At 36.0% G+C, this 23,059-nt stretch overlaps 2 protein-coding genes across 3 annotated transcripts; both read left to right on the forward strand.

The window, feature by feature from the left end:
* Window positions 1-3,421: 3,421 nt before the first annotated feature.
* On the forward strand, window positions 3,422-15,751 carry LOC132303398 (protein ESSENTIAL FOR POTEXVIRUS ACCUMULATION 1-like). 2 transcript variants are annotated; one of them, XM_059800633.1, is made up of 11 exons: window positions 3,422-3,749; window positions 5,287-5,349; window positions 5,476-5,549; window positions 7,937-8,794; window positions 8,967-9,060; window positions 9,156-9,320; window positions 9,413-10,207; window positions 10,300-12,540; window positions 12,652-12,712; window positions 14,620-14,771; window positions 15,129-15,751. In XM_059800633.1, exons 1-11 carry the CDS (start codon window positions 3,674-3,676, stop codon window positions 15,467-15,469), a joined length of 4,920 nt encoding a protein of 1,639 aa, XP_059656616.1. In that variant the 5' UTR covers window positions 3,422-3,673; the 3' UTR covers window positions 15,470-15,751. The 2 variants fall into 2 exon arrangements, with proteins under 2 accessions (XP_059656616.1, XP_059656617.1); XM_059800634.1 differs by lacking the exon at window positions 3,422-3,749 and adding an exon at window positions 3,759-4,508.
* Window positions 15,752-16,556: 805 nt separating this feature from the next.
* Window positions 16,557-22,052, forward strand: LOC132303399 (photosynthetic NDH subunit of lumenal location 5, chloroplastic). The gene is made up of 7 exons (XM_059800635.1): window positions 16,557-16,693; window positions 16,806-17,033; window positions 17,597-17,747; window positions 17,854-17,942; window positions 20,195-20,249; window positions 20,895-20,980; window positions 21,596-22,052. Exons 1-7 carry the CDS (start codon window positions 16,670-16,672, stop codon window positions 21,746-21,748), a joined length of 786 nt encoding a protein of 261 aa, XP_059656618.1. The 5' UTR covers window positions 16,557-16,669; the 3' UTR covers window positions 21,749-22,052.
* Window positions 22,053-23,059: the final 1,007 nt, after the last annotated feature.

Genomic DNA, 23,059 nt, shown 5'->3' on the forward strand with positions numbered 1-23,059 from the left:
ATATTTTTCTTTGACATAAAATCTTTTTCAATAAATTTTCACTACTAAAAACAGTTCCGTTTGTTTGATTGTACACTATTTACATAAATTGTTAGGAAAACAAAAATAGCTTTGTAAAATTATAAAAATTTGTCATTTTTTCGTAAGTCATTCTCATAAATTAAACTCAAAAAATATACGTCCAAATGATAGTCATGTGGATTGGCCACATGAGTTTTTTCTCCTTCAATGTATATATAAACTAATATAAAATGTTTGCATTCACATCCAAATACGTGCTACTATAAATGTTAATTATGATTTTCTATATTTGGTAATTTATTTTAAAAACTTCAACTAAACAACAAAAAATTAAAAACATTTGTTTTTTTCATATAAAATATTTCATATGAAGAATAATCTGCAATGTAAATGATTATACGTAGGGCCGGCCCAGACCAGTTATTTCTAGGGCCTCCGATTTAGAGGGACCTAATATTTTGGCCCAGGACAAGCCCTTCTAGGACATGGGCAAAAATACACATATTATTAGGCCCTAGACCAGCCCTGTTAACTTGTTAAGACGGGCAGAAAAAAAAATATGCCCAGGACTGGCCTTGTTAAAAAAAAAAAAAAAAAAAAAAAAAAACCTTAATCATCGTACCAATTTCATTCACAAACGGCTCTCATTCATACCCTTGTCTATCTTGTGCAACAGTTCAGAGTGATATATGCTCCGTCCGTCTCTTCCAAAATAAAAGTCACAGTTTAAAAAAAAAAAAAAAAACATTTATTTTGAGACAGAAAGTAGTACTCTTTTTAAGAACCCAAAGCAAATGATAGTTAACAAATATTATAAATAAATAATATTTATTGAATAAATAAAATATTATTTTCTATGCACATAATGCACAATATCAATTATACTCAATTTTTTACGACCAATATTCCACTCAAATATATCACACTGTTTTTTCAAAACGGGTCTATGCTTTTTTCTCCAGCCACTCAATTTTTTGATTTCCTATCTGTGCTGTCAGTGTTGACTGAACAATTTTTGAAGGTGGAATGGTGGATCGATCAAGGAGCCATTAATCGCATTTTGGAACGAGAGAGGCACAATTAGAGTGCAATTATAAAGCAAAAGCCATTAAATCTTTAATAGGCTCATCTGGTATATTTTTGAAACACTAACACGACATCCATGAGCACCAATCATCTAGTATGTTTTTGAAATTTTTATTCCAATTTCCTACGAATCTTCGATTAAAGCCCTTTAACAATTATGTTATTTGAGTGTTCAATTTTGATATGTTTTTGCAATTGTGCTTGATTTGAGCTATTTGAATTTAAATTCCTTATCTTGTCATGTCATTTTTGAGAAATTGAAGTATTTTGATTGAAAATTTTGTTTCAATTTGAGCTATTTGATTTTAATTTTCTTTTCACGTCATTGAGTCATTCCTTGTCTTATTGAGGTCTTGCCATTCATCATCAAAAATTAATTTAATGAATGAAATCATATAATTGATAATCAAAATGAAAAAAATGTGAATAAATATAGAGATTTAATGAATGAAGACCTTAAGAATAATAATCAAAATGAATAAAATATGAATGAATATGAAGATTTGGTAAATGAAGAGTATATGAATGAAAATGGTAATATTCCTTTGAACATTAATGATCCAAGAAATTGAAAAAATATGATAACAAATTGATAGATTTATTAGTTGAAAGAGGTTCTCAAAAAGATGTTAAACTAAGATTTCCTAAGGATTCAGAAAATAGCCATTTCTATTCCACATATTATATTAGACATTTATCAAACATAATTATTGATGGGACATAATTATTGAAGTATTAGATTTTACAAAGAAATTAGGTTATTATTTTTCAAATGGTTGGATTGCATATAGAGTATTGTTAATTATCCCATACAGTTGCATATGCCAAGAGAAGCTTTTCAAAATTGAAGTTAATCAAATCTTAAAAAAAAAAAAATGAATTGTTGAAAATAATTTAAGAAAAGCACTTCAACTGCCTTTTTTGAATTGGAGTTATTTATTTATTCCTTTAAAAAAAAAAAAAAAATCCAACTTTCCTCTACAATGGCTATATATTTATTTCTAGATTTTAACCTTAAATTGGAGAGAAATGGAAGGAAAAAAAGAAAAAGAAAACAGAGAGTGTTTCGTATAAAATATTTTAAAAAAATAAATAAAAATTGGAATGATATGAATGATACAAATTAGACATGATGAATATGTTTTAAAAAATGGAAAACAATAGAAGAAAAGAATATAAGTTTAATAAAACTTTTTTTACAACCTATTGTGCCCTTATTTTATGAATGATAATTAAAATATCATATGAGTTGTATGCCATATTTTTATATTTTGTCTTTTATCACTTCTTATCTATATATTTGTCTTGTCACTTCTTACGGGTACGTATTAAATAAAAAAAGTTCGGCAATTTTGCATCTCCCTGTTTGATTAAATAGCAATAACAAAAAAACAAAATTAAATTTTTACTAAAAAAATTATGAGTATTGTGGAAAACAGAAACACATAACTACTTGATTGACGTGGCCTAAGTTACATAACTTCTTAGCGTAGACGTGATTTAAGTCACACAAAGTGAGAGCAAATTTGAGAGAGAGGCACAAAAGTTTAATTCGTAAAGTGAGAACAGGAGCTAAAACACGCGTGAAGTGCTAATAATGATCATATGACTTGGGGTATGACAATTAGCTAATTTTTTTTATAAAAGTTAAAAAAAAAAAACACACACACACAAAATTGATGTTTTAAATAAGTTACATGAATATTTAGTAACACCTTTTGTATTATTTTAGTACTGAAATTATATATATATATATATATATATATATAATTACTTGCAAATCACATAATTTTATTGCTTAACTTGTAAAATTAGTCATTGGAATACGGATTTAGAAATTTATATGAGGGAGGCAAATCTATGTAGAGAGATTTTTTCATAATTTCAGTGAGAGCAATTTTAAAGTTTAAAATGCAATAATAAATAATTTCCGTGGGGGCGTATGTCCCTCATTGAGCCCACGGTATATATGTGCACATCACTTGAAATTCAAAAAAAAAATGGTATAACTTTCTTTTTAAAAAAACTATATATACTAATCAAATGCATGCTGATTAGTTTACATCTATCCAAATCCTAATTTAAAAAAAAACAAAAAACTAATTTAGGTAGAACATAGAGTGAGAAATTGATTTGTAGTAGACTTCACAGTAATTTAGAAAAGGTCAAGTATCCTTTTCCGCATAAAACTTCTCTCATCAGTGTCAATTCTGTAAATAAATCAACCTTTTGATGACATCTTAACATTTTCTTAATTCAACTTATTTATTTATTTAATATAAAAAACTACTTTAAATCATAATTTTTGGTTACTTGATTTGGCTGTTCTGACCACCCAAACAAACCCTCACCCTTTTATTCTCTCTCTCTCTCTACCCCTCTCTCTCTCTACAAGTGTTCTCACGAGACTTTCGAAACTCTTGAATCTCCATTTATCATCATCTACACAACCTCTTCTTCTGTGTTCTTCTCTCGCTGTCACTATCTCTCTGCTTTGTGTTCGTGGACCGTTGATCACTCTCGTTTCTTTCGCTTTCTTTGGTGTTCGTGTCTTGTCCACCGTTCGATGGCCGAAGGTAAGCTTCATCTTCCCGACGATCTGCTCATCTCAAAACCATCCGATCAATCTTGGACCGGAAAAGGTACTCACGAACTATTCTGGGTCTGTTTTTTCCCCATTTTTATTGGGTTTGATCTGTTAATTCCATTGTTTCGATCGTTCAGTGATTGCTGGTATGTTAGGGCTTGTTGATCTGAATGTATTCGAATTTTTGGGTCACTTCAATTGGATTTTTTTTATTTTGTTAATAACATCATTTTTGAATTTTAGGGTTTTGAATTGTTGGGAGGTATTAAATTTGTAGCGTTTTCGACTTTGTTTGTTGGTGGTATTTCAGATCAGGTGACTTTTGGTTATGGTCTGCCCATTTTTTATTCTTTTATAATTACTTAATACTCACATTGATTTGTTTTTGTTATCCTCTACAGTATAATAATATATATATATTTTTGAATGGTTTATTTCTTTGCAAATGTTTTTGGGCAATCAAAAACACTATGTTGCAATGTTTCAAATTATATTTTGCTTATTTTACCTCGGAAATTTTCTTAATTTTTAGTATCTTTGATATTATAATCGATATTCTGTTGGTTATTAGAAAAATTCTCTGCTTGTATTAGCTTTTCCTGAGCGAATCTGATAGTCTTCTTGATTTTCTCTTTCCTGTTGTTCCAAAGGGCCAGTTAATTAGTGACCTCTACTCGTCTTTTTGTGATGTCTTCTGGTAACAAAACTCCTACTGATGAGCATGGAAACGAGTTTGTGCTAGACTGTCTCAGTATTTAAATAAATACCAGTTCATTTAACTTGATGATTCCACATGCAACTTTTTGCTGCTGAGGTAACACTTAAAATGTGATACTCCTGCAATCTATTGTTCTATGCTTTATACGACCTTTAATGGCCTTTGATAATGACTACTTATCAAAAAAAAAAAAAAAAAAATGGCCTTTGATAATGACTAATGTGGAAAATGCTTACTAATTTTCCTTAGAGTTATATTGCTCGAAATTGTAGATTTTGATCCATCTAATCTTAACACACACTTATAGTTTAGTGTCAGAGGTCCTAATTTTATTGCTTGATTCAATTCTTTCCTTTTTACACTTATCAGAAACCTTTCAGGAAAATGCCTTCAAGAATGCTTGTTACTAATACTGTTTTGTGAAGCTCTCTTTCTTATTCAGTTTACTGTTCTTTTGGATAGGGAATGGTGGTTGGGTAAATGTATTGTAGGTGTTTATGTGCTACCCTTAGGGTCTTGTTGAATTGAGTTTATGAGGTTTGTATATTGATAAGTACATATCCATATTGTGTGTCTATCTTGACACTCGAACATATCTTTGATACATTGACGTTTTTACATTGCTTACATTTCTTATTTTTCCCGTCATTGACATTTTTGCAGTGCTTACATTTCTTATTTTTCCTGTTATTACTACCTATACCTCTCTTGTATTTTTTTAAATATCTTTGATGCATTCCCATGTCCATCATAAAAATCCCAAGTGTTGGTATTCATCTTTTTCCTTTGAATTCTTCTACAACTATATAATTTCATTTGGATTTGTTCTGGAACTAGAAATGACTGTTTACCTTTCTTATTTGGGCCACAACAGTGGAAGCCTCGGGAAGGAATGATGAGGAAAAGGTGCTGATGGGGTCGCTTGACGAGTCAAAAGGTTTGTTTTTTGTCCTTCAATAGTGTAGTTTTTCTAATCTTAGTTAATGGAACAATCTAGCTTCATGTATTTTACTTGTTCTCACTATGCCCTCTGACCATGCACTCATGGAATTGTTGCTGGCAGATCAAGCAGGATCAGAAAGCAGCATTCCTTTGTCTCCCCAATGGCTATATGCTAAACCAATTGAGACTAAGATGGTGAGTTCTCCATCGTCAGGGAACATAACTTTGTTTTCTGAATTTTGATTAAAAATAACTTTTGATGTTATATGTTGTCATTTTATATCCATGTATGAAATGCTAACTGTACAAATTTTATTGCTTTTAGATAATTGTAAGTTGTTTAATTTTACAACACCCTTGTTGATTTGCCAAAATTTTGGTCTTGTATATATATCCGTTGGAGCTAGCTTTTGTATATATATTTATTTTTTGTTTTTGTTCTTTTGGGGGTTCCAGAAGCTTTGTTGTTAATTTTTTTTTTTTAACTAGTATTAGGACTTCTGTTGTATCAAGTTATATTGCATCCCCCTATTTTGGGTCCAATTAACTCTGCAGCTAATTTTGTATGCATGTTCTAGTTACTGTAATTGGTGTTTAGCTTTTATTTTATTGATATCATTATAATAATTTTACTTCTAATATCTAAGGATGCTTGCATATATTGTCTCAAGTTTGATCTGAGCTTTAAGGATGATGCCTCAAGGTCCATCTTTAGGCTATTGAGGTCACTTTCCACAGTTTGAGGCTCGTATATCATGCCCCAAATGTGCACCAGCACAAATATGGTCAATGATCATTGAATGCAGCTTCTCATAAGTTGATGGCTGACTCCCCTCTGAACTAAGAGGGATTATTCAATGTTGGGTTTGGAAATAATTAACGGAAAATGTACGGTGTCCACATCTTAGTTGCATCTTTATTCTAGTTGCGACTCTACCTTCATAATTTGAAGAAGTGTCAGTGAGAATAAATCAATCTTTAATCATCGCACTGAGAGACTTAATTTTCAATCTCCAATGATAGTTTTGGGCTGACCTAGCAAATGTTGGATTTAAGTTGCTTTTTGAATCCGGCTGAAATGTGAGTCATATATGAAAAATATATTACTTGTCAAAAAAAAAATGAATATCTTCTTATCTTAAATAATTGTATTTTAATTACAGAAAACTTTTTAATAGTTCTAAAAGAACGAACAAATGCGCTGTGCGACATAAAAATTCAAATATAAATGATTTGACTTTGAGTTAACTTTGATGTCCCTTTATTATGATAGCGATAAAAATCATGCCATTTGATTGTCAGTGGTTATACTGAATTTTGAGGTTGTGTGTTTGTTGTGCATCTTTAATAGTTTAATTGAAAGGTCATTTATCAATGAATACCATCTAGAACCGCATTTCAATTGATTTCGTAAAAAATTGATTAATTTATGATAAATGGGGATTATGCGACTAATTCTTTATCTTGTATTTGGAGATGGCAACCGTTAAGAGCCAGTCCTGCTACGTCCCAAACCCGAGCAACTTCTTGAATAGGGTAAACTGGTTACAGCTTGCACATCAAACCACTATTTGGTTTCTAGCTAACCTGACATGTTTAAGCAGCCTAAAGCTTAATTCTCAACTTGAAGGATATTTTAGATTAAAATTAACTAATCCAAATGAAAAGTAGGATAGCATATAAGAGCAGTTTTTTAAGTCTTGTATGGACAACCTTTTTTTCCTATTGTCTGCCTTTTAAATAATGCGCCCCCCCCCCCCCCCCCCCCCCCCCCCACACACACACACAAAAAAAAAAAAAAAAAACACAACTCCACACACACAAAAGGTAAAGAAAAGACGTCACAATTGTTGTAACACATAAAAATGAATACTGGTAGTCATAACCTTTGAGCAGGATTTCCAAATTGTCCCAAATCCAAAGTTATGACTGCAACCTGCAAATCATATTCCATAACAGCTTTCAATCTCTATAATCAGTGGAAAGAGGCTTATGTTTCAGCTTTCATTCTCTATAGGAGCTTATGGACATCCCAATTCCCAATCATTTTCTTTAGTAAAAAAATAGTTAATATTATGATAAAAGTTAAGAGTATGTTTATGCAATGGCTATATCAAATACAATCCCATCTTTCTTGATATGAAACTTTAACCTCTGCTACCTGGTTCAGCTGTTAGCTGGAGTCAGAAACTGAATTCGTGTAATTGAGCTCTCTCATGGCTTCTGGATATCATTGGATCACAAGGCCACATATATTTTGGAGTTTCATTATGCTTGCTCTGTTAGTTTTGTTCTTTGGAAAGATGTTCTGTAACAGTGTTCTTCATGTGAAGAAAAAATGAGACTGAATATATTTAATGAAACTCTGAAAATCATTTTCTGCTCACTTAGTTTTCATCTTCTGATTTTTCTTGTAAGTTCAACAAAACTACCTTATTGTGAATGCCTTGATAATATGAATGAAATAGGGCTGACCAGATTGGTATAAGCCTTATTCTCATATGCACATTGTTGGTCAGGCGAACTAAATTGTTCAATATTATATATCACTTATTCCTTCTGTGTGGTGGTATGTATGGCAGGAAATGCGGTCACCCAGTTCTCTATCTCTTGGAAATCCTGCGGATCCCAATCAGAAGGAGGGATGGCGTACAGACGGACCTGATGAAAAACGAGATTGGAGGAGAACCACTACTGAACCTGAGAGCGGCCGCCGCTGGCGTGAAGAAGAAAGGGAAACTGGCTTACTTGGTAGAAGAGATCGCAGGAAAGGGGATCGTCGTGTTGAAAGCACTTCAGCCAGAGAAACCACGGATATTAGAGCTTTGCCTTCTTCTGACAGGTGGCATGATGCTAGTAATCGCAATACTGGGCATGAAATGCGGCGTGATAGCAAATGGTCATCTAGGTGGGGTCCTGAGGACAAAGATAAGGAATCTCGGACCGAAAAGAGGACAGATTTAGAGAAGGAAGATGCTCACAATGACAATCAAACATTTTCTGGTAGCAATCGTGTGGTTCCTGAGCCCTCAGATTCTCGTGACAAGTGGAGGCCACGCCATAGAATGGAGGGAAATTCTAGTGGACAAGGTTCCTACCGTGCTGCACCTGGATTTGGACTTGAGAGGGGTCGGGTGGAGGGTTCGAATACGGGGTTCACTATAGGACGCGGACGATCTAGCACATCTGTTGTAAGACCTTCATCTGCGGGTCCCATTGGCGCTGCTCATTTGGACAAGAATGAAGGTGTTCCTGGAAAACTGAGCCTATTAGCTGATAGATTTTGTTATCCAAGGGGGAAGCTTCTTGACATTTATCGCAGGCAGAAACTGGACCCATCTTTTGCTACCATTCCTGACCAGCTGGAGGAAGTCCCTCCAATATCGCAAGTAACTGTTATTGAACCATTAGCTTTTGTAGCTCCTGATGCAGAAGAGGAGGTAAGCTTTATAGATTTGCTTCCCATGGTTAATTCAACTGTCTCTCACTTTACTTTGTTATTATCTTGTACAAAATGTTATTTGTTGTTGACTTAATGATATCAATCATCTCTCTTTTGGAGGACAATTTTAAGCCTGTAATGTATTTTAATTGGCTTATGAAATGGTACAGGCTATCCTTGGTGATATATGGAAGGGAAAAATCACCAGTAGTGGGGTATTGTACAACTCATTTAGGAAGGAAAGATCAACTGATAATTTTACAGGTAATTTAATTTCAGTTACTTCATTTATTGTGATGCTATGTTTATTGTTTCTCTTTGGTCACTGTTTGGTTCTTTTTGTTTACAATGTTCACCAGGCATTGGAGACTTGGAATTTACCAATGGAAAACAGGGTAGCCTCCCCTCAATGATGACTGAAAAGACTGTTGATACCTTCCGAGAAGCTGCTGCTGCTGATGTATATCAAGCTGATGTTGATGGCACCTTGTACAATGATGGTCCTATGACGAATTTGATATCTGGTGAGTGACAGATCCTGTTTGCAAGATTTTCATTTATTTATTTATTTTTTAGTTTGAGAGCTTCTGAAAGCAACTACTTTACTTTTTTTCAGGAGATAAGCGAGAAGGGGAACATGAATTTTCTGCGACTATTATAGGGATGCATAGAGATGAATTAATACAAAAGATTTCAAATAGTAACAATGTTTACAGTGCACAAGATACAGGTGGTGTTTACTCCGATGCTTCTCAGCTAAAAGTTGCAGATTCTGCTTTTCCTGAACATCCTCTTAATGATGATGACATTAAGCCTGCTGCTTCCTTTGACATCAGCACCAAGCTTCCAGATGATTCAAATTCTTTATTTGTTATGTCATCTCCTGAGCTGAATTGGAGTGACAGTATCCGGCACTTGGAGAACAGCAGCAAAGAAAAACTGTTAGAAAGGAGTATCCCGCCCGAGGAGTTGAGTTTGTTCTATTGTGATCCTCAAGGAGAGATACAGGGACCGTTTCTTGGGGTTGACATCATTTCATGGTTTGAGCAAGGGTTTTTTGGGGCAGATTTGCCTGTCCGCTTGGAAGATGCTCCAAAAGGAACACCTTTTCAAGAATTGGGTGAGGTCATGCCACATCTAAAACTTAGAGATGGGCATGGTAGCGCCGATCTAAGTTCTAAGATACAACAGCTTGGAGCATTGGAAGGGAACGAGTCTGCTTTACCTGCTTCTACTCCTGTTCCTGACATGTTTCATTCATCTGAACTAAATAACCAGTCTTGGCAGTTGCCTGAATTTGTTGGTTTGCCAGCGCAGCATGTTCAGTCAAGAATATCTGAGAATGAAGGTTCTTTGCAGCTCTCGTATTCTGAGGGTCAAAGATTTCATAATTCCTCCGCCCAAGATGAAGGTTAGTTGTCTTTTGATTTGAGTTTATAATTGTAATACCCCTAGGATTGTATTTATATCTGGGTTTAATATTTATTCAATTTTTCCCTGCAGAGATTGTGTTTCCAGGAAGACCAAGTAGCGGCAATCCAATTGGGAAAACTTCTAGGAGCCTTAATGATCCTTCTGCTGATCCCATTAACAATGCTTCTATTCCAACTGAATTTTCGGAACTTGGCATGCCAAATCAGAATGATAGCAAGTTTCATCCTTTTGGGTTGTTGTGGTCTGAGCTTGAAGGAACTCATGCAAGACGTAACCAGTTATCAGTTATGCCCGCTAACAGTGGTGTTCAGGATCAACTTATAGAGTCTATGTCCGGAAGAGTTGGCCCATTTGATGTGATGGCTAATTCAACACGTGCTGCAGAGACATGGTCTGATGCCTATAGAAGAAACACACTTTCTGAGCACGACTTGTATCAAGATGCCATGGATGCTCGCCGGTTGTCACATATGGACCAAGAATCTAACCACTTTGATTTAGCAGAAAAGCTTTTGCCACAACAGTGTCAACAACAGATCCATCAGCGTAATATGTTGTCTCCTCATCCTCACTTGAACGAATTGTTATTGGAACAAGTACCAAGTCAGAATTCTATCCACCACCAACAGCTGGCCACTCAAATGGGGCCTGACCTGGAACACTTTTTGGCCCTTCAGCTGCAGCAGCAGCAGCAGCAGCGGCAGCGGCAGCTTCAACTCCAACAACATCATCAATTGCAGCAACAGCAAATTCTGTTGCAGGAGCAACAGCAGTCTCAAGCTCGGCAGCTGCTGCTTGAACAATTGGTGCAGAGCCAAATGCATGATCCTGGGCGTGGACAGTTTCACGTTGATGCTGTGAGAGGCAATAATGCTCTTGATGAGCTTTTATTAAAGCAGCACATTCTACAAGAACTACAACAGCGTTCTCATCATCCTCCAAGGCATGCTGATCCATCCTTTGAGCATCTTCTTCAAGCTAAATTTGGTCACATGCCACATCAAGGGCACCAAGGTGATTTATTGGAGCTTGTATCACGTGCAAAGCTTGGACAGATGCATTCTTTGGAACAACAGTTTCTTCACCAAGAGCAATTGCAAGCGAGGCAGTTACCTATGGGATTGAGGCAGAGGGCAAAACTAGAAGAAGAGAGGCTTATCGGTTCTGGCTGGCCTGTTGATGAATCCAATCAGTTTAACAGAAGTCCTGCTGGTACTCACCGAGATCAATATGCTGGGGTTGGCCCACTAGATTTTTATCAGCAACAACAGAGACTGTCCTCTGAGGAGCAGCTGAGTCGTCTTGATCGGAATCTTTCATTGCAAGATCAATTCCAGCGAGGCTTTTATGACCCTTCGTCACTGCCATTTGAGCATTCGTTGTCTTTGCCTGTTCGTGCTCCTGGAATGAACCAGGATGTTGTAAATGCTGTAGCTCGTGCTCAAGGTTTTGATATGGAGGAACCTAGTGCACGAATGCACTCTGCTGGTCAAGTTGGTGGGCTCTCCTCTGGTTTTCACTCTCACCACCCTTTGGTTTCCAACCAGTATCATTCTTCACATTCAGATATGATGGAAGGCCACTGGTCTGAGAGCAACGGTCAACTACCAAATGACTGGATGGAATCACGGATTCAACAATTGCATCTTAATGCTGAGCTGCAGAAAAGGGAGTCAGAAGTCAGAATGACTAATGAAGATCCAAGTTTATGGATGTCAGGTGGAACAAATGATGATCGTTCGAAGCGGTTGCTTATGGAATTACTTCATCAGAAATCAGGCCATCAGTCAACTGAACCATTCGATATGAGCAGTGGTGTATCCTATGATAGAAAGGCCTCTTCTGGTCCTTTTAATGGGACAAGATCTTCAAATCAGCCCTTCAGTTTTCTGTCAGATCAGGAAGCAGGGGCGAACAGCTTGTTCTCTGTAGGGTCCTATGGTTCTAATTCAGGTGGACCACCACAGGTGGGTTTAGTGGATGAGAAAGCTAATAGTATGGAAAGCAGTGAAAGATTGCCCCTTAGGTCCAATTCTGGATCATTGATTTTAGGAGATAAATTCTTTTCGAGTGCCAATGAAACTTCTCAGGCAATTTATACAAACTCCAACATGATAGGCAAGTCATCTATGGAAAGAGACTTCTTAGACGTGGAGGGGAAGAGCCAAGGATTCAAAAGTGACGGTGGCATGATAAAGGGGCTAGCTTCAGAATTTCAAGAAGGTGCTGAGCAGGCAGGTTTGGCTTCTATAGATTGTAAAGAAATGTCAGTCAATATCACTGGCAGGCATGCTTCACTTGGTGTTGCTGGTAATTATCTCTAGTCATTGTCAGTTGCATTGCTGGTTTTCTCTTAATTGTTTCTTGGTCACCTTCAGTTTTGTTCATGTGAGTAACTATCTCAAATTTGTGCGAGTACAGGCTTCTATAACGACAAGATTGGGCTATGTGATCCTTTTGCAGAAGAGATTGCTAAGGACCGGTAAGGGTTCCTTTTGCTGTATTACATTACCATTTCTGGTATTTGAAGGAAAATCCTAGATATGCCAAGAGATACTTAAAGGAACTGTTTATTTATGCTCCATTTGATTCTGTAGAGGTTAATTGTGTAAATATCAGGCAGTTATCTTATTGAATTTATTTTAGTGAAGAATTGGATATTCTAATTATTTCACTTCAACTGCTCATCAGAATATTTTTTACTGTTGAATTTTTTTATGTGAATATATTGCATTTAAGCGAATGGACCCTTGCTTCAAGTTTTATTTTGTTCTATCCAGCATTATATTTTTCTATAAAGCAATTGTGGTGAATGAGTATATTAGAAGTACCAAGTAGAAAAATAAAGTGGTCAGTGTATTTGTGTTTTGACCTAGGCCTAATGATAACAGGAAGACATATATGTTTCATTTGGATAAAGGAAATGATATATTAACTCGAGATTTAAGCCCCCCCCCCCAACAAAAAAAAAAAGAAAAAAAAAAAATCAATCATTAGGTGGTGTTACATAAGAGGTACGGGTGACATTTTATTACAATCATTGTACAACTAGAATCCTTGATGGGATGGATTTCAAATAACTTCTTGTTCCTTTATTTGAAATCCACACATAAAATCCTCTCAAATCAATCAATGCATAAATTATTAATTCAAAAGTTAAACTGTAGTTCCAAAATAATTGAACCTAAAACCATTCATTTAAAAACCTTCAATCTAAAGGGTGCCATAATAACTGACAGTTCTGGGCACAAGTTTGGCATACCTTGGATGTCTTGTGTTTTAAATTTATTTATTTTTTACTTTTTATTCAAGACACATGGACGTGCACATTTGTCAAAGGTGGAAGACAGAGTGGACTTATAGGTATTGAGTTGATATTGTTGTAGGGAAAGATACGATTGTGAAGGAAAAGTACATAATAATTGTCAGACATAGCTTGTGGATATCTTGTAATGTTTGTCATGGAAAAAAGGTTGCTTGTGCATAAAATGAAATTGATATCACACATCACTAATATTTTGGGTGCATGCTTGTGTTTATTGCCTTGTGCTATAGGTATTGAGTTGATATTATTGTAGGGAAAGATATGACTGTGAAGGAAAAGTACATAATAATAGTTGCATGGCAATGTCAGACATAGCTTGTGGATATCTTTTAATGTTGTCATGGAAAAAAGGTTGCTTGTGCATAAAATGAAATACACACATCACTAATATTTTGGGTGCATATAATGGACAGCCTGCACTAGTGTTTATATCAACATGCTTGTGCTTAACTAAATTGCCTTGTTTTTCTTTCCTCCCCCTCCTCTTCCTTCTTCCATTTTTGGTGACTCTAGGAATCTAATTTAATAATGTAGTTCTGCTATATTATGTTATTTAGATTCACGGTATGATGTCTAGGTGACATTTATTTGATTTATTGCGGCAGGATGATCATATTCCTAGGCTTATCAAAAAAATATATTCTTAGGCTTGGGGAGATGTGATTAATTTTCTTTTTGTTTCCTCCTCATGTAGTAATTGATAATGTAGCTTTTTTTACCTTTTATTTTCTTTTCTTTTTTCCTCCTGTGGAAGGTGAATATGTAGTTATTTAGGTACACTACTTGATCTTCAATCACGTCATCTTGATTTTTCAAGCTGTTTAAAATTGAGTATTCATTTTCTCTTAGGCCATTAAATATATATATATATATATATATATATATATATATATTGTGTTGAGTTAAAGAAATATGTTACAATTGTGAGATTGGTTATGAGTTTGTATGTCTTACCTATATGCCCATTATTTGAGTTAAAAATGAGTATATTCAATTTCTTTTAGCCCATTGTATGTCTTTACATTGTTATTAGGTGTTCTTACATTTGACCTATCTTTTGACAGAGTATCAATTGTCCCATCCAAAGGGTCGGACAATCTTTTGCTAAAACGTCCTCCTGTCTCAGGGGCTTCATCACCCCAGGAAGGATCGTCTGAGCTGTCCTCCGATCCAGTCATGAGAGGGAAAAATCCTCCGGTGACGGTTCCTTCTGAAGGTATGATGTATGAAATTACTATGTACCTGTGCACTAATGTTTTTTTTTTTTGGAAAGTACCTGTGCACTAATGTTGAAATCTATCAATTGCAAATATTTTTGTCAATCACAGCACATCAGCTAAGGCATAAGTGATAGTGTCACTTTTGCCTAGGGGAAGTTTAGTATAATAATTGCTACTTTTTAGTGAAATGGTAGGATGCACCATTAATAAACAACACTGTGACAGTTGCTGTCTGGTTTTTCGAACTTGGGTTATGTGTACCTACCCGCATGCCGTACTTTATTTTTGTTATTATTTTTAATACAAATGTGATTGGTTTTCTGAGAGTATTGGTTCAATCTTGAATCCATCAGGGAGAAGACGGGACCCTGGAGGAAATCCAGCAAACCAAGTTCCTCCTGACACATCGGCATCTGTCAAGAAAGACACGCGGTTCCGGCGAACCTCATCTTGCAGTGATACTGATGTCTCAGAGCCATCATTCATCGACATGCTGAAAAGCAATGCTAAGAAGCCAGCACTTCCGGACAGTCGTGCAACATCAGGAGTGCCCGAGTCAACAGATGCAACACAGGCAGGCCGGGCTGGCAAAAAGAAAGGGAAGAAGGGGAAGCAAATCGATCCAGCTCTTCTCGGATTCAAGGTCACCAGTAATCGTATCTTGATGGGTGAGATCCAACGTGTAGAAGATTAATGCCTCTTATTTTGTAAAGCCGATTTCTTTTGAAAATGTACAGTAGTTTAAATTCACTGTGAAGCATTTGCAGATGAAAATTCTTTGATTTTTTTACCCATTTGCATCTGATTTGTGATGATGGGCTAGGAGATGGGAAAAGCTTAGTATTAGAGAAATCAATGCCATGGTAGGTAGAGGATGTACAGGCTAACAATTTTGTAACGGTGGGTTATCAATGAAAGAGAATCATGTATACAAAACATGTAATTATGCTCCTATGGCCTTTTTATCTTCTCACCAGGTCTAGTTGTACTTGCCTATATCAAGTCATCTCTGTGTGTGTGTGCGCGCGCGTGTTCAGAATCTAAAATTCTGAGCAACAAGTTGAAATTTTAGGTTCTGTTTGGAATTTGGATTGAAATCTTTCAAATGAATGGATTTAGGTTCAATTGTGTAAGAGATACAGTTTAGAGTGGCTATTAAATGAATGGATTTGAGATAATGTACAAGCACTATTTGAATTTTTTTTTTTTTTTGTTTTGGAGCAGAAAGAAAGGGTTCAGGTTTTTTTGAGACCATTGCTGGATTTATTTAATACGAAAATAAATAGCTTCACTTTTATATAAAGTTTTTTTTTTTTTTTTTTTTAAATAGTGTCCCAATACTTATTATTTTTTATATTATCCCCTTCTTATCTTCAAAGCGATTCAAATTAAGATGGACAAAAACGTTACAAAAGTTATTTTATAATTATTGTTATTATTTTTATTTTTTATTTTCATCATAACACATATTAAATTGAATTTAAAAAAAAGATTACTGATCCCGATCATTTACAACTTAATATAAAATTAACGCATTTTTCATTATTATTAGAATTATTTTTCATTTTTCGTGTATTTGAAATCGAGAAATACATCGAAATGTGTACTCCTATGGTATAATTGTATTTATTGGTGTATTCCCAGATGAGTCCAACGCATCCGATGCATCCTCTACTCCGGCACTCAAGTTTCAAGATATTATCGAAGGCCAGAAGGACTTATTTGTCATTTTCGAAAACCCCAAGTCCTATTTCAGTAATTTCCCACTCGTCATCTCCGTCACTCGCCTCCTAAATTTCTCACCCACTCTCTCATATCCAAAACAACCACACAATCAATCCATACTCTAGAGAGTGTGTTTATTCTAAGTAGAAGAGCATTCGCATATTCATCAATGGCGGTCCCATTCGCAACCCTAGTAAGTAAAAAAAAACCCTAATCTCAAATCTCGACTCTGCATACTCTATAATTCGCATGTATTATTCATCAATGCCTTTGTTTTTGGTTGAAATTTGGTTTTTGTCTCGCAGTCGCCGAACGTTGGCTCGCTCTCGAGCCCAAGAAGCCTATCGCAGATCAAATTTCTCAGCCCTAATTGTAGCTGTAGTACAAAGCTTCCCAAGTCTACATTGGCATCTTGTACATCTTTGTCTTCGTCGAGCTTGTTTTCGGGCTCGTTGCGTCTCGCTCCTCTCACTAGCGGTACTTCTTTGCAGAGAAAAAATGGCCATGTTAGCTCGATTCGGGCCTCTGTTCAGGTTGGTGTTTTTTCTTTCTGCTAATTTAACCTGTGATTGGTTGGTAAGAAAAGTGATAGAAAAGAAAAGAAAAGCAAGAGAAGAAAGCTAGACCCTAATTGTATAAGGTTCCAAATAATGAGAAATTTAAGTCAATGAAATAGTGAGAAAATGAGAGTGTAGGCCTTTATTTTAGTATGTTAAGGAGTTTTGCATAATGAGGAAATGAGAGAATGTATGCCTTATATTTAGTTTTCTATGTTTTCCATGCTGAGATTAGGGAAAGTCAATTAGGGTTCTGCTTTATCAATAACCTATAGACTGATTAATTGTCACACGGTATCTCTCACCTCCACCCCACACCCACATAAAGTTGTTGCAATTTGTTTTGTTATGGGGTCCATTTAATTATGGCATTTGAATGGAGTTGAAAAATAGATTTCATGAAATTAGATTTTTGTGAGTGCTGTTGTGAAAATTTGGTCAATTGCATGTTTTACAGTGCTTCCTGCAATTAGTAGATAGGTTAAGGTTTGCAAATGTGTTTTATGGTCTTTATTTCAGAGAGTTTTATTCGATTTCAGGAAGCTGAATTACAATCAAAAGTAACCAGCAAAGTGTATTTTGATATAAGCATTGGGAATCCAGTAGGGAAGCTTGTTGGGAGGATTGTGATCGGATTGTTTGGTGATGATGTGCCACAGACAGCTGAGAACTTCCGTGCTCTTTGCACAGGTTGTGTAGTCTGAACTTATACTATACCACTCAAGTATATTGATTTCCGTATTGTCTAATTGAAGTGGGATTTTGAACTTACTTTGAATTGATTCAATCTGATCAGGAGAGAAGGGCTTTGGTTACAAAGGCTCTGCATTCCATCGTGTGATCAAGGACTTTATGATTCAAGGAGGAGACTTTGATAAAGGAAATGTAGGTGCTATTTATTTTCAATATTTGATTCTAGCATTTATGTTCCATTGTTTTTGTGTTTCAGAATCACGATTAAACTTACCTTTGTATGAAACTGATTATAGATGAAAGTTTAACGGTACATGATCCCCTGTTAATGTAAGCATCAAACTCCGCCCATTTAGCAAATACCACTGACTTGTTCACCACCAAAAGAAATCATGCTTACTTTCTTGAACTAGCATTTTGGAAAGGAGTCATTCATTTTTACCTAGTAAATCTGACTAGAGGACCCTGTGGGCTGTGGTGTGTATTCTTTTTGTTCTTTCTCCCTTCATACTCTTTTTGTCCACTTGTAACATCCTTTTATCAAGATCCCCTATGTGTTTTCCCTTTCCTGTTCATGAATATGATGCAATAATTGAAAGGGTCATTGGTTTTTTCCTACAGCTCACTACATGTAAGAGATATGCTGAAATTAATTTTAGGGAAAAGTACACTGACCTCCCCCGAGGTTTGTTGGAATTACAGTGACCTCCGCTATGTTTAAAAATTACAGTGACCTCCGCTATGTTTAAAAATTACAGTGACCCCTTGTCAGACATACTTGTATTACAGATTATTCCTTCGATAATGGTCAACTCTAGTCAATCGATATACTTGCTTATGACAGCATATTTAATATCAATTTTACTCTTGAAATGAATGTGAAGACATTATTATTCTCAGTAAGTGATGATGAAATGGCAACTTTACACTAACATATTGTTATTACTTTGGATTTGGATCCTCTCCATTAGCTTTTTTCTCCAAGTATCTCCAAGCCATCATCCAACGGTTATGAACATGCCACATCATCATTTTTTTTTTGGATTTAGTTGTGTTTGTAACCATAACAGAGTGGTTAGTTGCACAAGTGATGATGCAGCATGTTCGTAACCATTGGATGATGGCTTGGAGATAGTTGGAGAAAAAAACTAATAGAGAGGATCCAAATCCTATTACTTTTTATGGAGTATTGAAAAACTATTTTGCCCTCCCATTAACTCCTCATTTCCTCTTAGATACCACTCTCTCTCTAAAACTCTTTCAACAAATTTCATCACACAAAATAATATGAACACCATGGTCCATCTACTTTGGAGTGACACTACTGTGTTCCATTTCGATATTATTTATCAAAGATCATTATGTTGCATTGGGTTAACTTTTTCTAGTATAAAAGGTGGTTTAGAACATGGTTTCCTATGGGGTTTGCTTGTACATTATTGCCCGAAGCCTTAATTGAGGATTCCTAAATAAAAAATGCCCAAAATCCTTTTTCATCATTGAGCTAGCATGCTGGTCGCTTTCAGACATATTGTCAGCCAAGAGAGCTTTTATGTATTACCTAAAACCATTAGGCAGCTAGGTAAGAGAGTTTATTGATCTTCAATCATGTACATGAAGAGTCGAAAGCCAAAGGTTGCACCTTTAAAAAGGCAATATGGTTTGAGTTGAACTGTTGAAGGAACTTGGGAACAAGAGTAAGACAACAAAGGATGAGTAGAGAGAGATATTTCATGGCTTTTACTTCATGGAATCAAGTTGAGTGAAATGGTGATTGGTGAAACCTGATTTGTCACCTATCTTTTGTTGGAGTAATGCTTAGGAAAATTTCTTACATGTCGCATCATTAAGGATGCAGATAATTATCTGTGGAAGGCTTTAAAGTTAGGGCAATTACTTAAATGCAAATGTAGGACCATTCCTCTTAAAGTTTCCTAAAGGTTTTGCCTTATGGGTTGGTATTTCGGGGTTTTCCCAGGTTAAAGACTGCATCTTCTGCCAGGATAATTCACGGAGCAAATGTTAGTAACCCATTACATCAGTCTCCATAATTTACACTGTACTGCATTATGTCACCATTTCTAAGACATCGCCCTCTATAGTTATGTGTCTTAGGCAGCAGTCCCCTATTCTATCATATGACATTATCCTGTCATTCCATGGCATTATGATTGTTGTAATCTTTGATGATTTTGCACATGGATTCATGCATTTGTATCACTGATAAGATTTTTCCTGCTTCTAAATTTATGACTGTTTCTTTTCTAGACCTGTGAGATAACAATGCAAGCTTTACTGCTAGTCACATGTATGGAGTCATTCTTCTATATTATGCCTACTATTTGGTGACATGTCTTAGTAAATGGCTTCCTGCCTTTCTTTGGACCTTACTTTATGAGATTCTAGGTGGATCTATTAAGTAATGCTCCTTTATCTCATTGCAGGGAACTGGTGGTAAAAGTATATATGGCCGTACATTCAAAGATGAAAACTTCAAGTGTAAGTAAATCTTTCTCTTATGTCAAACTTGCAGAGGTTGGGACCCACTTCCAAAAGGAGCCCACCTAAGATATTTCTTGGTCAAAATGGGAAAAAGAAAGCAAAAAATAGACCATGTTACATGGACTCTCTTCAAAAGTAGGTGAAGTACCTGTGTATGATACACATTGTTGCTCAGACATGGGTATGGGATGTATACGGCACTTTTGGTTGGACATTCATCTAAACAACCATGTCCAATATTCAATTTTATTTTATTATTTCTTTAAGATGAGTGAAATGCGTATATTGAATAATATGCTATATAAAAGACATTACGTTACTCTAGAAAATAAAATAAAAATATTCAACACTATGAATATCTTATAATGTTCATGTGCCTTTTTGTTTAAAGATTTGACATGTCCGACGCATGGGTACATACCCACACCCGACGCACGTACCCGAGTCCATGTAACATAGAAAATAGATAGTCAGGACTTTTTTATTGAGAAGATTTCAGCTGGTTTTAAACCTTATTTATTATTTTTCAGCTATGTTAATTTAACCAGAACAAGGATTTTAAATGCCCCCTCCGCCGGGGAAGTATATTTCTGGTGATTCCCAACTATATTCACAAAAACCCTGAAAATTTGATATTTGCAGTGATTCATACTGGACCTGGAGTTATTAGCATGGCGAATGCAGGTCCCAATACCAATGGAAGCCAATTCTTTATATGCACTGTCAAGGTATCTAAATCTGTATGTTACTATTGCCTATTTTCTGAGAAGAGTTTTAATGCAGTATGGTGTTAGATTAGACCATAATCTTTATTTCAAGAGTAGAGAATCAATCACATGGAAAGTAAGTTCTCAATGGATATTGGGATGTGGAGCTCTTAGTGATGGGTAGTCAATATTACAACTGGCAGATCATCATGCCATTCCCGGGAAGGTAATAGGAGTATATGCTTCTGCAGTTCTTTTTCCTAATTCCTTCTCCCTTCTGTGGCTTTAGCTTACACTAGATATTTGACTTAATTTTCTGACTCATGTCTTCGTTTAACTAAAGATAACAGGTTTACACAATGCTAAATTATACATATTTCTCAGAAATCTGTTTGTTCTATTGTCTAATAAGAAAGAGTGCAACCAGATGTCTACAAGCAACTACATTTGTGACCCACAATTGTGTCATGTAACTTGCATATAATTTGATCAATGGGCACTTGCCTAAATGCATCTCCAGCTGGTTATGGAGCTATTTTACCAAGTAAAACCTTGTTAGTGGGTGGAGGTTTTTGTATCCTGTTTTCACTTGACGTGCATCTAACATTTTTATTTTTTATATCTGCCGAGTGACAGACGCCGTGGCTAGATCAGAGGCATGTTGTGTTCGGGCAAGTTTTGGAGGGCATGGACATCGTTAAGCTGATTGAGTCACAAGACACAGACAGAGGTGATCGTCCTGTGAAGAGGGTGGTCATCAGCGACTGTGGCGAGCTCCCAATGGTCTGAGGTGGAAACTCATTACATCTTGACGCTCCTGTTACTTTCTCTTTCAGTTTTTGAATTACTGCTCCCAATCTAGAGAAATTTTTGATCAAATGAGGTTTTCTACAACCCAAAGTTTCGTTTTCCAGTTTTTGTATCTCCAAGGTCAGATAAACTGATACTGTGAATCAGTAGATTTTTTAAAGAACTCTAAACCAGAAGACCGTCGGTAGCATTCTTGGATATACAAGACAAGAATGTTATTTGAATTGGTCTGTCTGTTATGTTAGCCCCAGAACTTTCATGACATCTTTGAGTTTTGGATTAACCATTATGGTTCCATTTTTTTGGAGTACTCTCTGTTTATTTGTTTCAATAGACCAGGAGTGCAGGAGTCCATATGAGTACAAATGTGGCTTCCTTATGCGTGGAACTACGGGTTCCAATTGCATAGTTTGGTGTTACAAGTGTCTCGCATCGGATCTGGATGGGGAAGTGAATGGGTATATATGGGTTAGGTGCTAGCCTCACTTAACAGCTTAAGCTTTTGAGTTGGATCGCGAGACATTCACTCATTACATTAGGGCTAGTTTGGCCCTAAGTAGGGGCTTGAGATGGATTGGCCTTGTCTGCTCGAGTGCTAGGTTGCTGTGAAGAAGGCAAAGCTTGCCTTCACGAGTATTTCAAGCCCAATATTAAACACACATAAAAGAGTCACTTAACAGCTTAAGCTTTTGAGTCGGATCGCGAGACATTCACTCATTACATTAGGGCTAGTTTGGCCCTAAGTAGGGGCTTGAGATGGATTGGCCTTGTCTGCTCGAGTGCTAGGTTGCTGTGAAGAAGGCAAAGCTTGCCTTCACGAGTATTTCAAGCCCAATATTAAACACACATAAAAGAGTATATACATGTATGTATATAGAATTGTGGGTAAATTGCAGTGACACCCCCTCAGGTTTGCCTAAAAGACAACTTAGGCTATTTTTGGACAGTGTCAACCCCCAGGTTTGCAAACTTGGTCAATGACACCTTAAATATGATGAAAGTACATGTTTACCCTTTGACCACGTAAAATGACCAAAGTAGTCTCAACCAATATACACAACAACCACTCACCAGTCACCACCATCGCAACCTCACTCACCACCATCGCAACCTTCACAACCCCCATCTTCTTCGCCGTTCCACCACCATCACACAAAGCCACACAAAACCTAACAACTCAAAATTACACACACACAACATAGGGTTTCAAATTACACCCTAAATATGATGAAAGTACATGTTTACCCTTTGACTACGTAAAATGACCAAAGTAGTCTCAACCAATATACA

Source organism: Cornus florida, unplaced genomic scaffold, assembly GCF_030987335.1.
Source record: "Cornus florida cultivar Cherokee Brave unplaced genomic scaffold, ASM3098733v1 CherokeeBrave_3.0.0_Hap2_Chr04, whole genome shotgun sequence".
In the NCBI taxonomy this organism is placed as follows: domain Eukaryota; kingdom Viridiplantae; phylum Streptophyta; class Magnoliopsida; order Cornales; family Cornaceae; genus Cornus; species Cornus florida.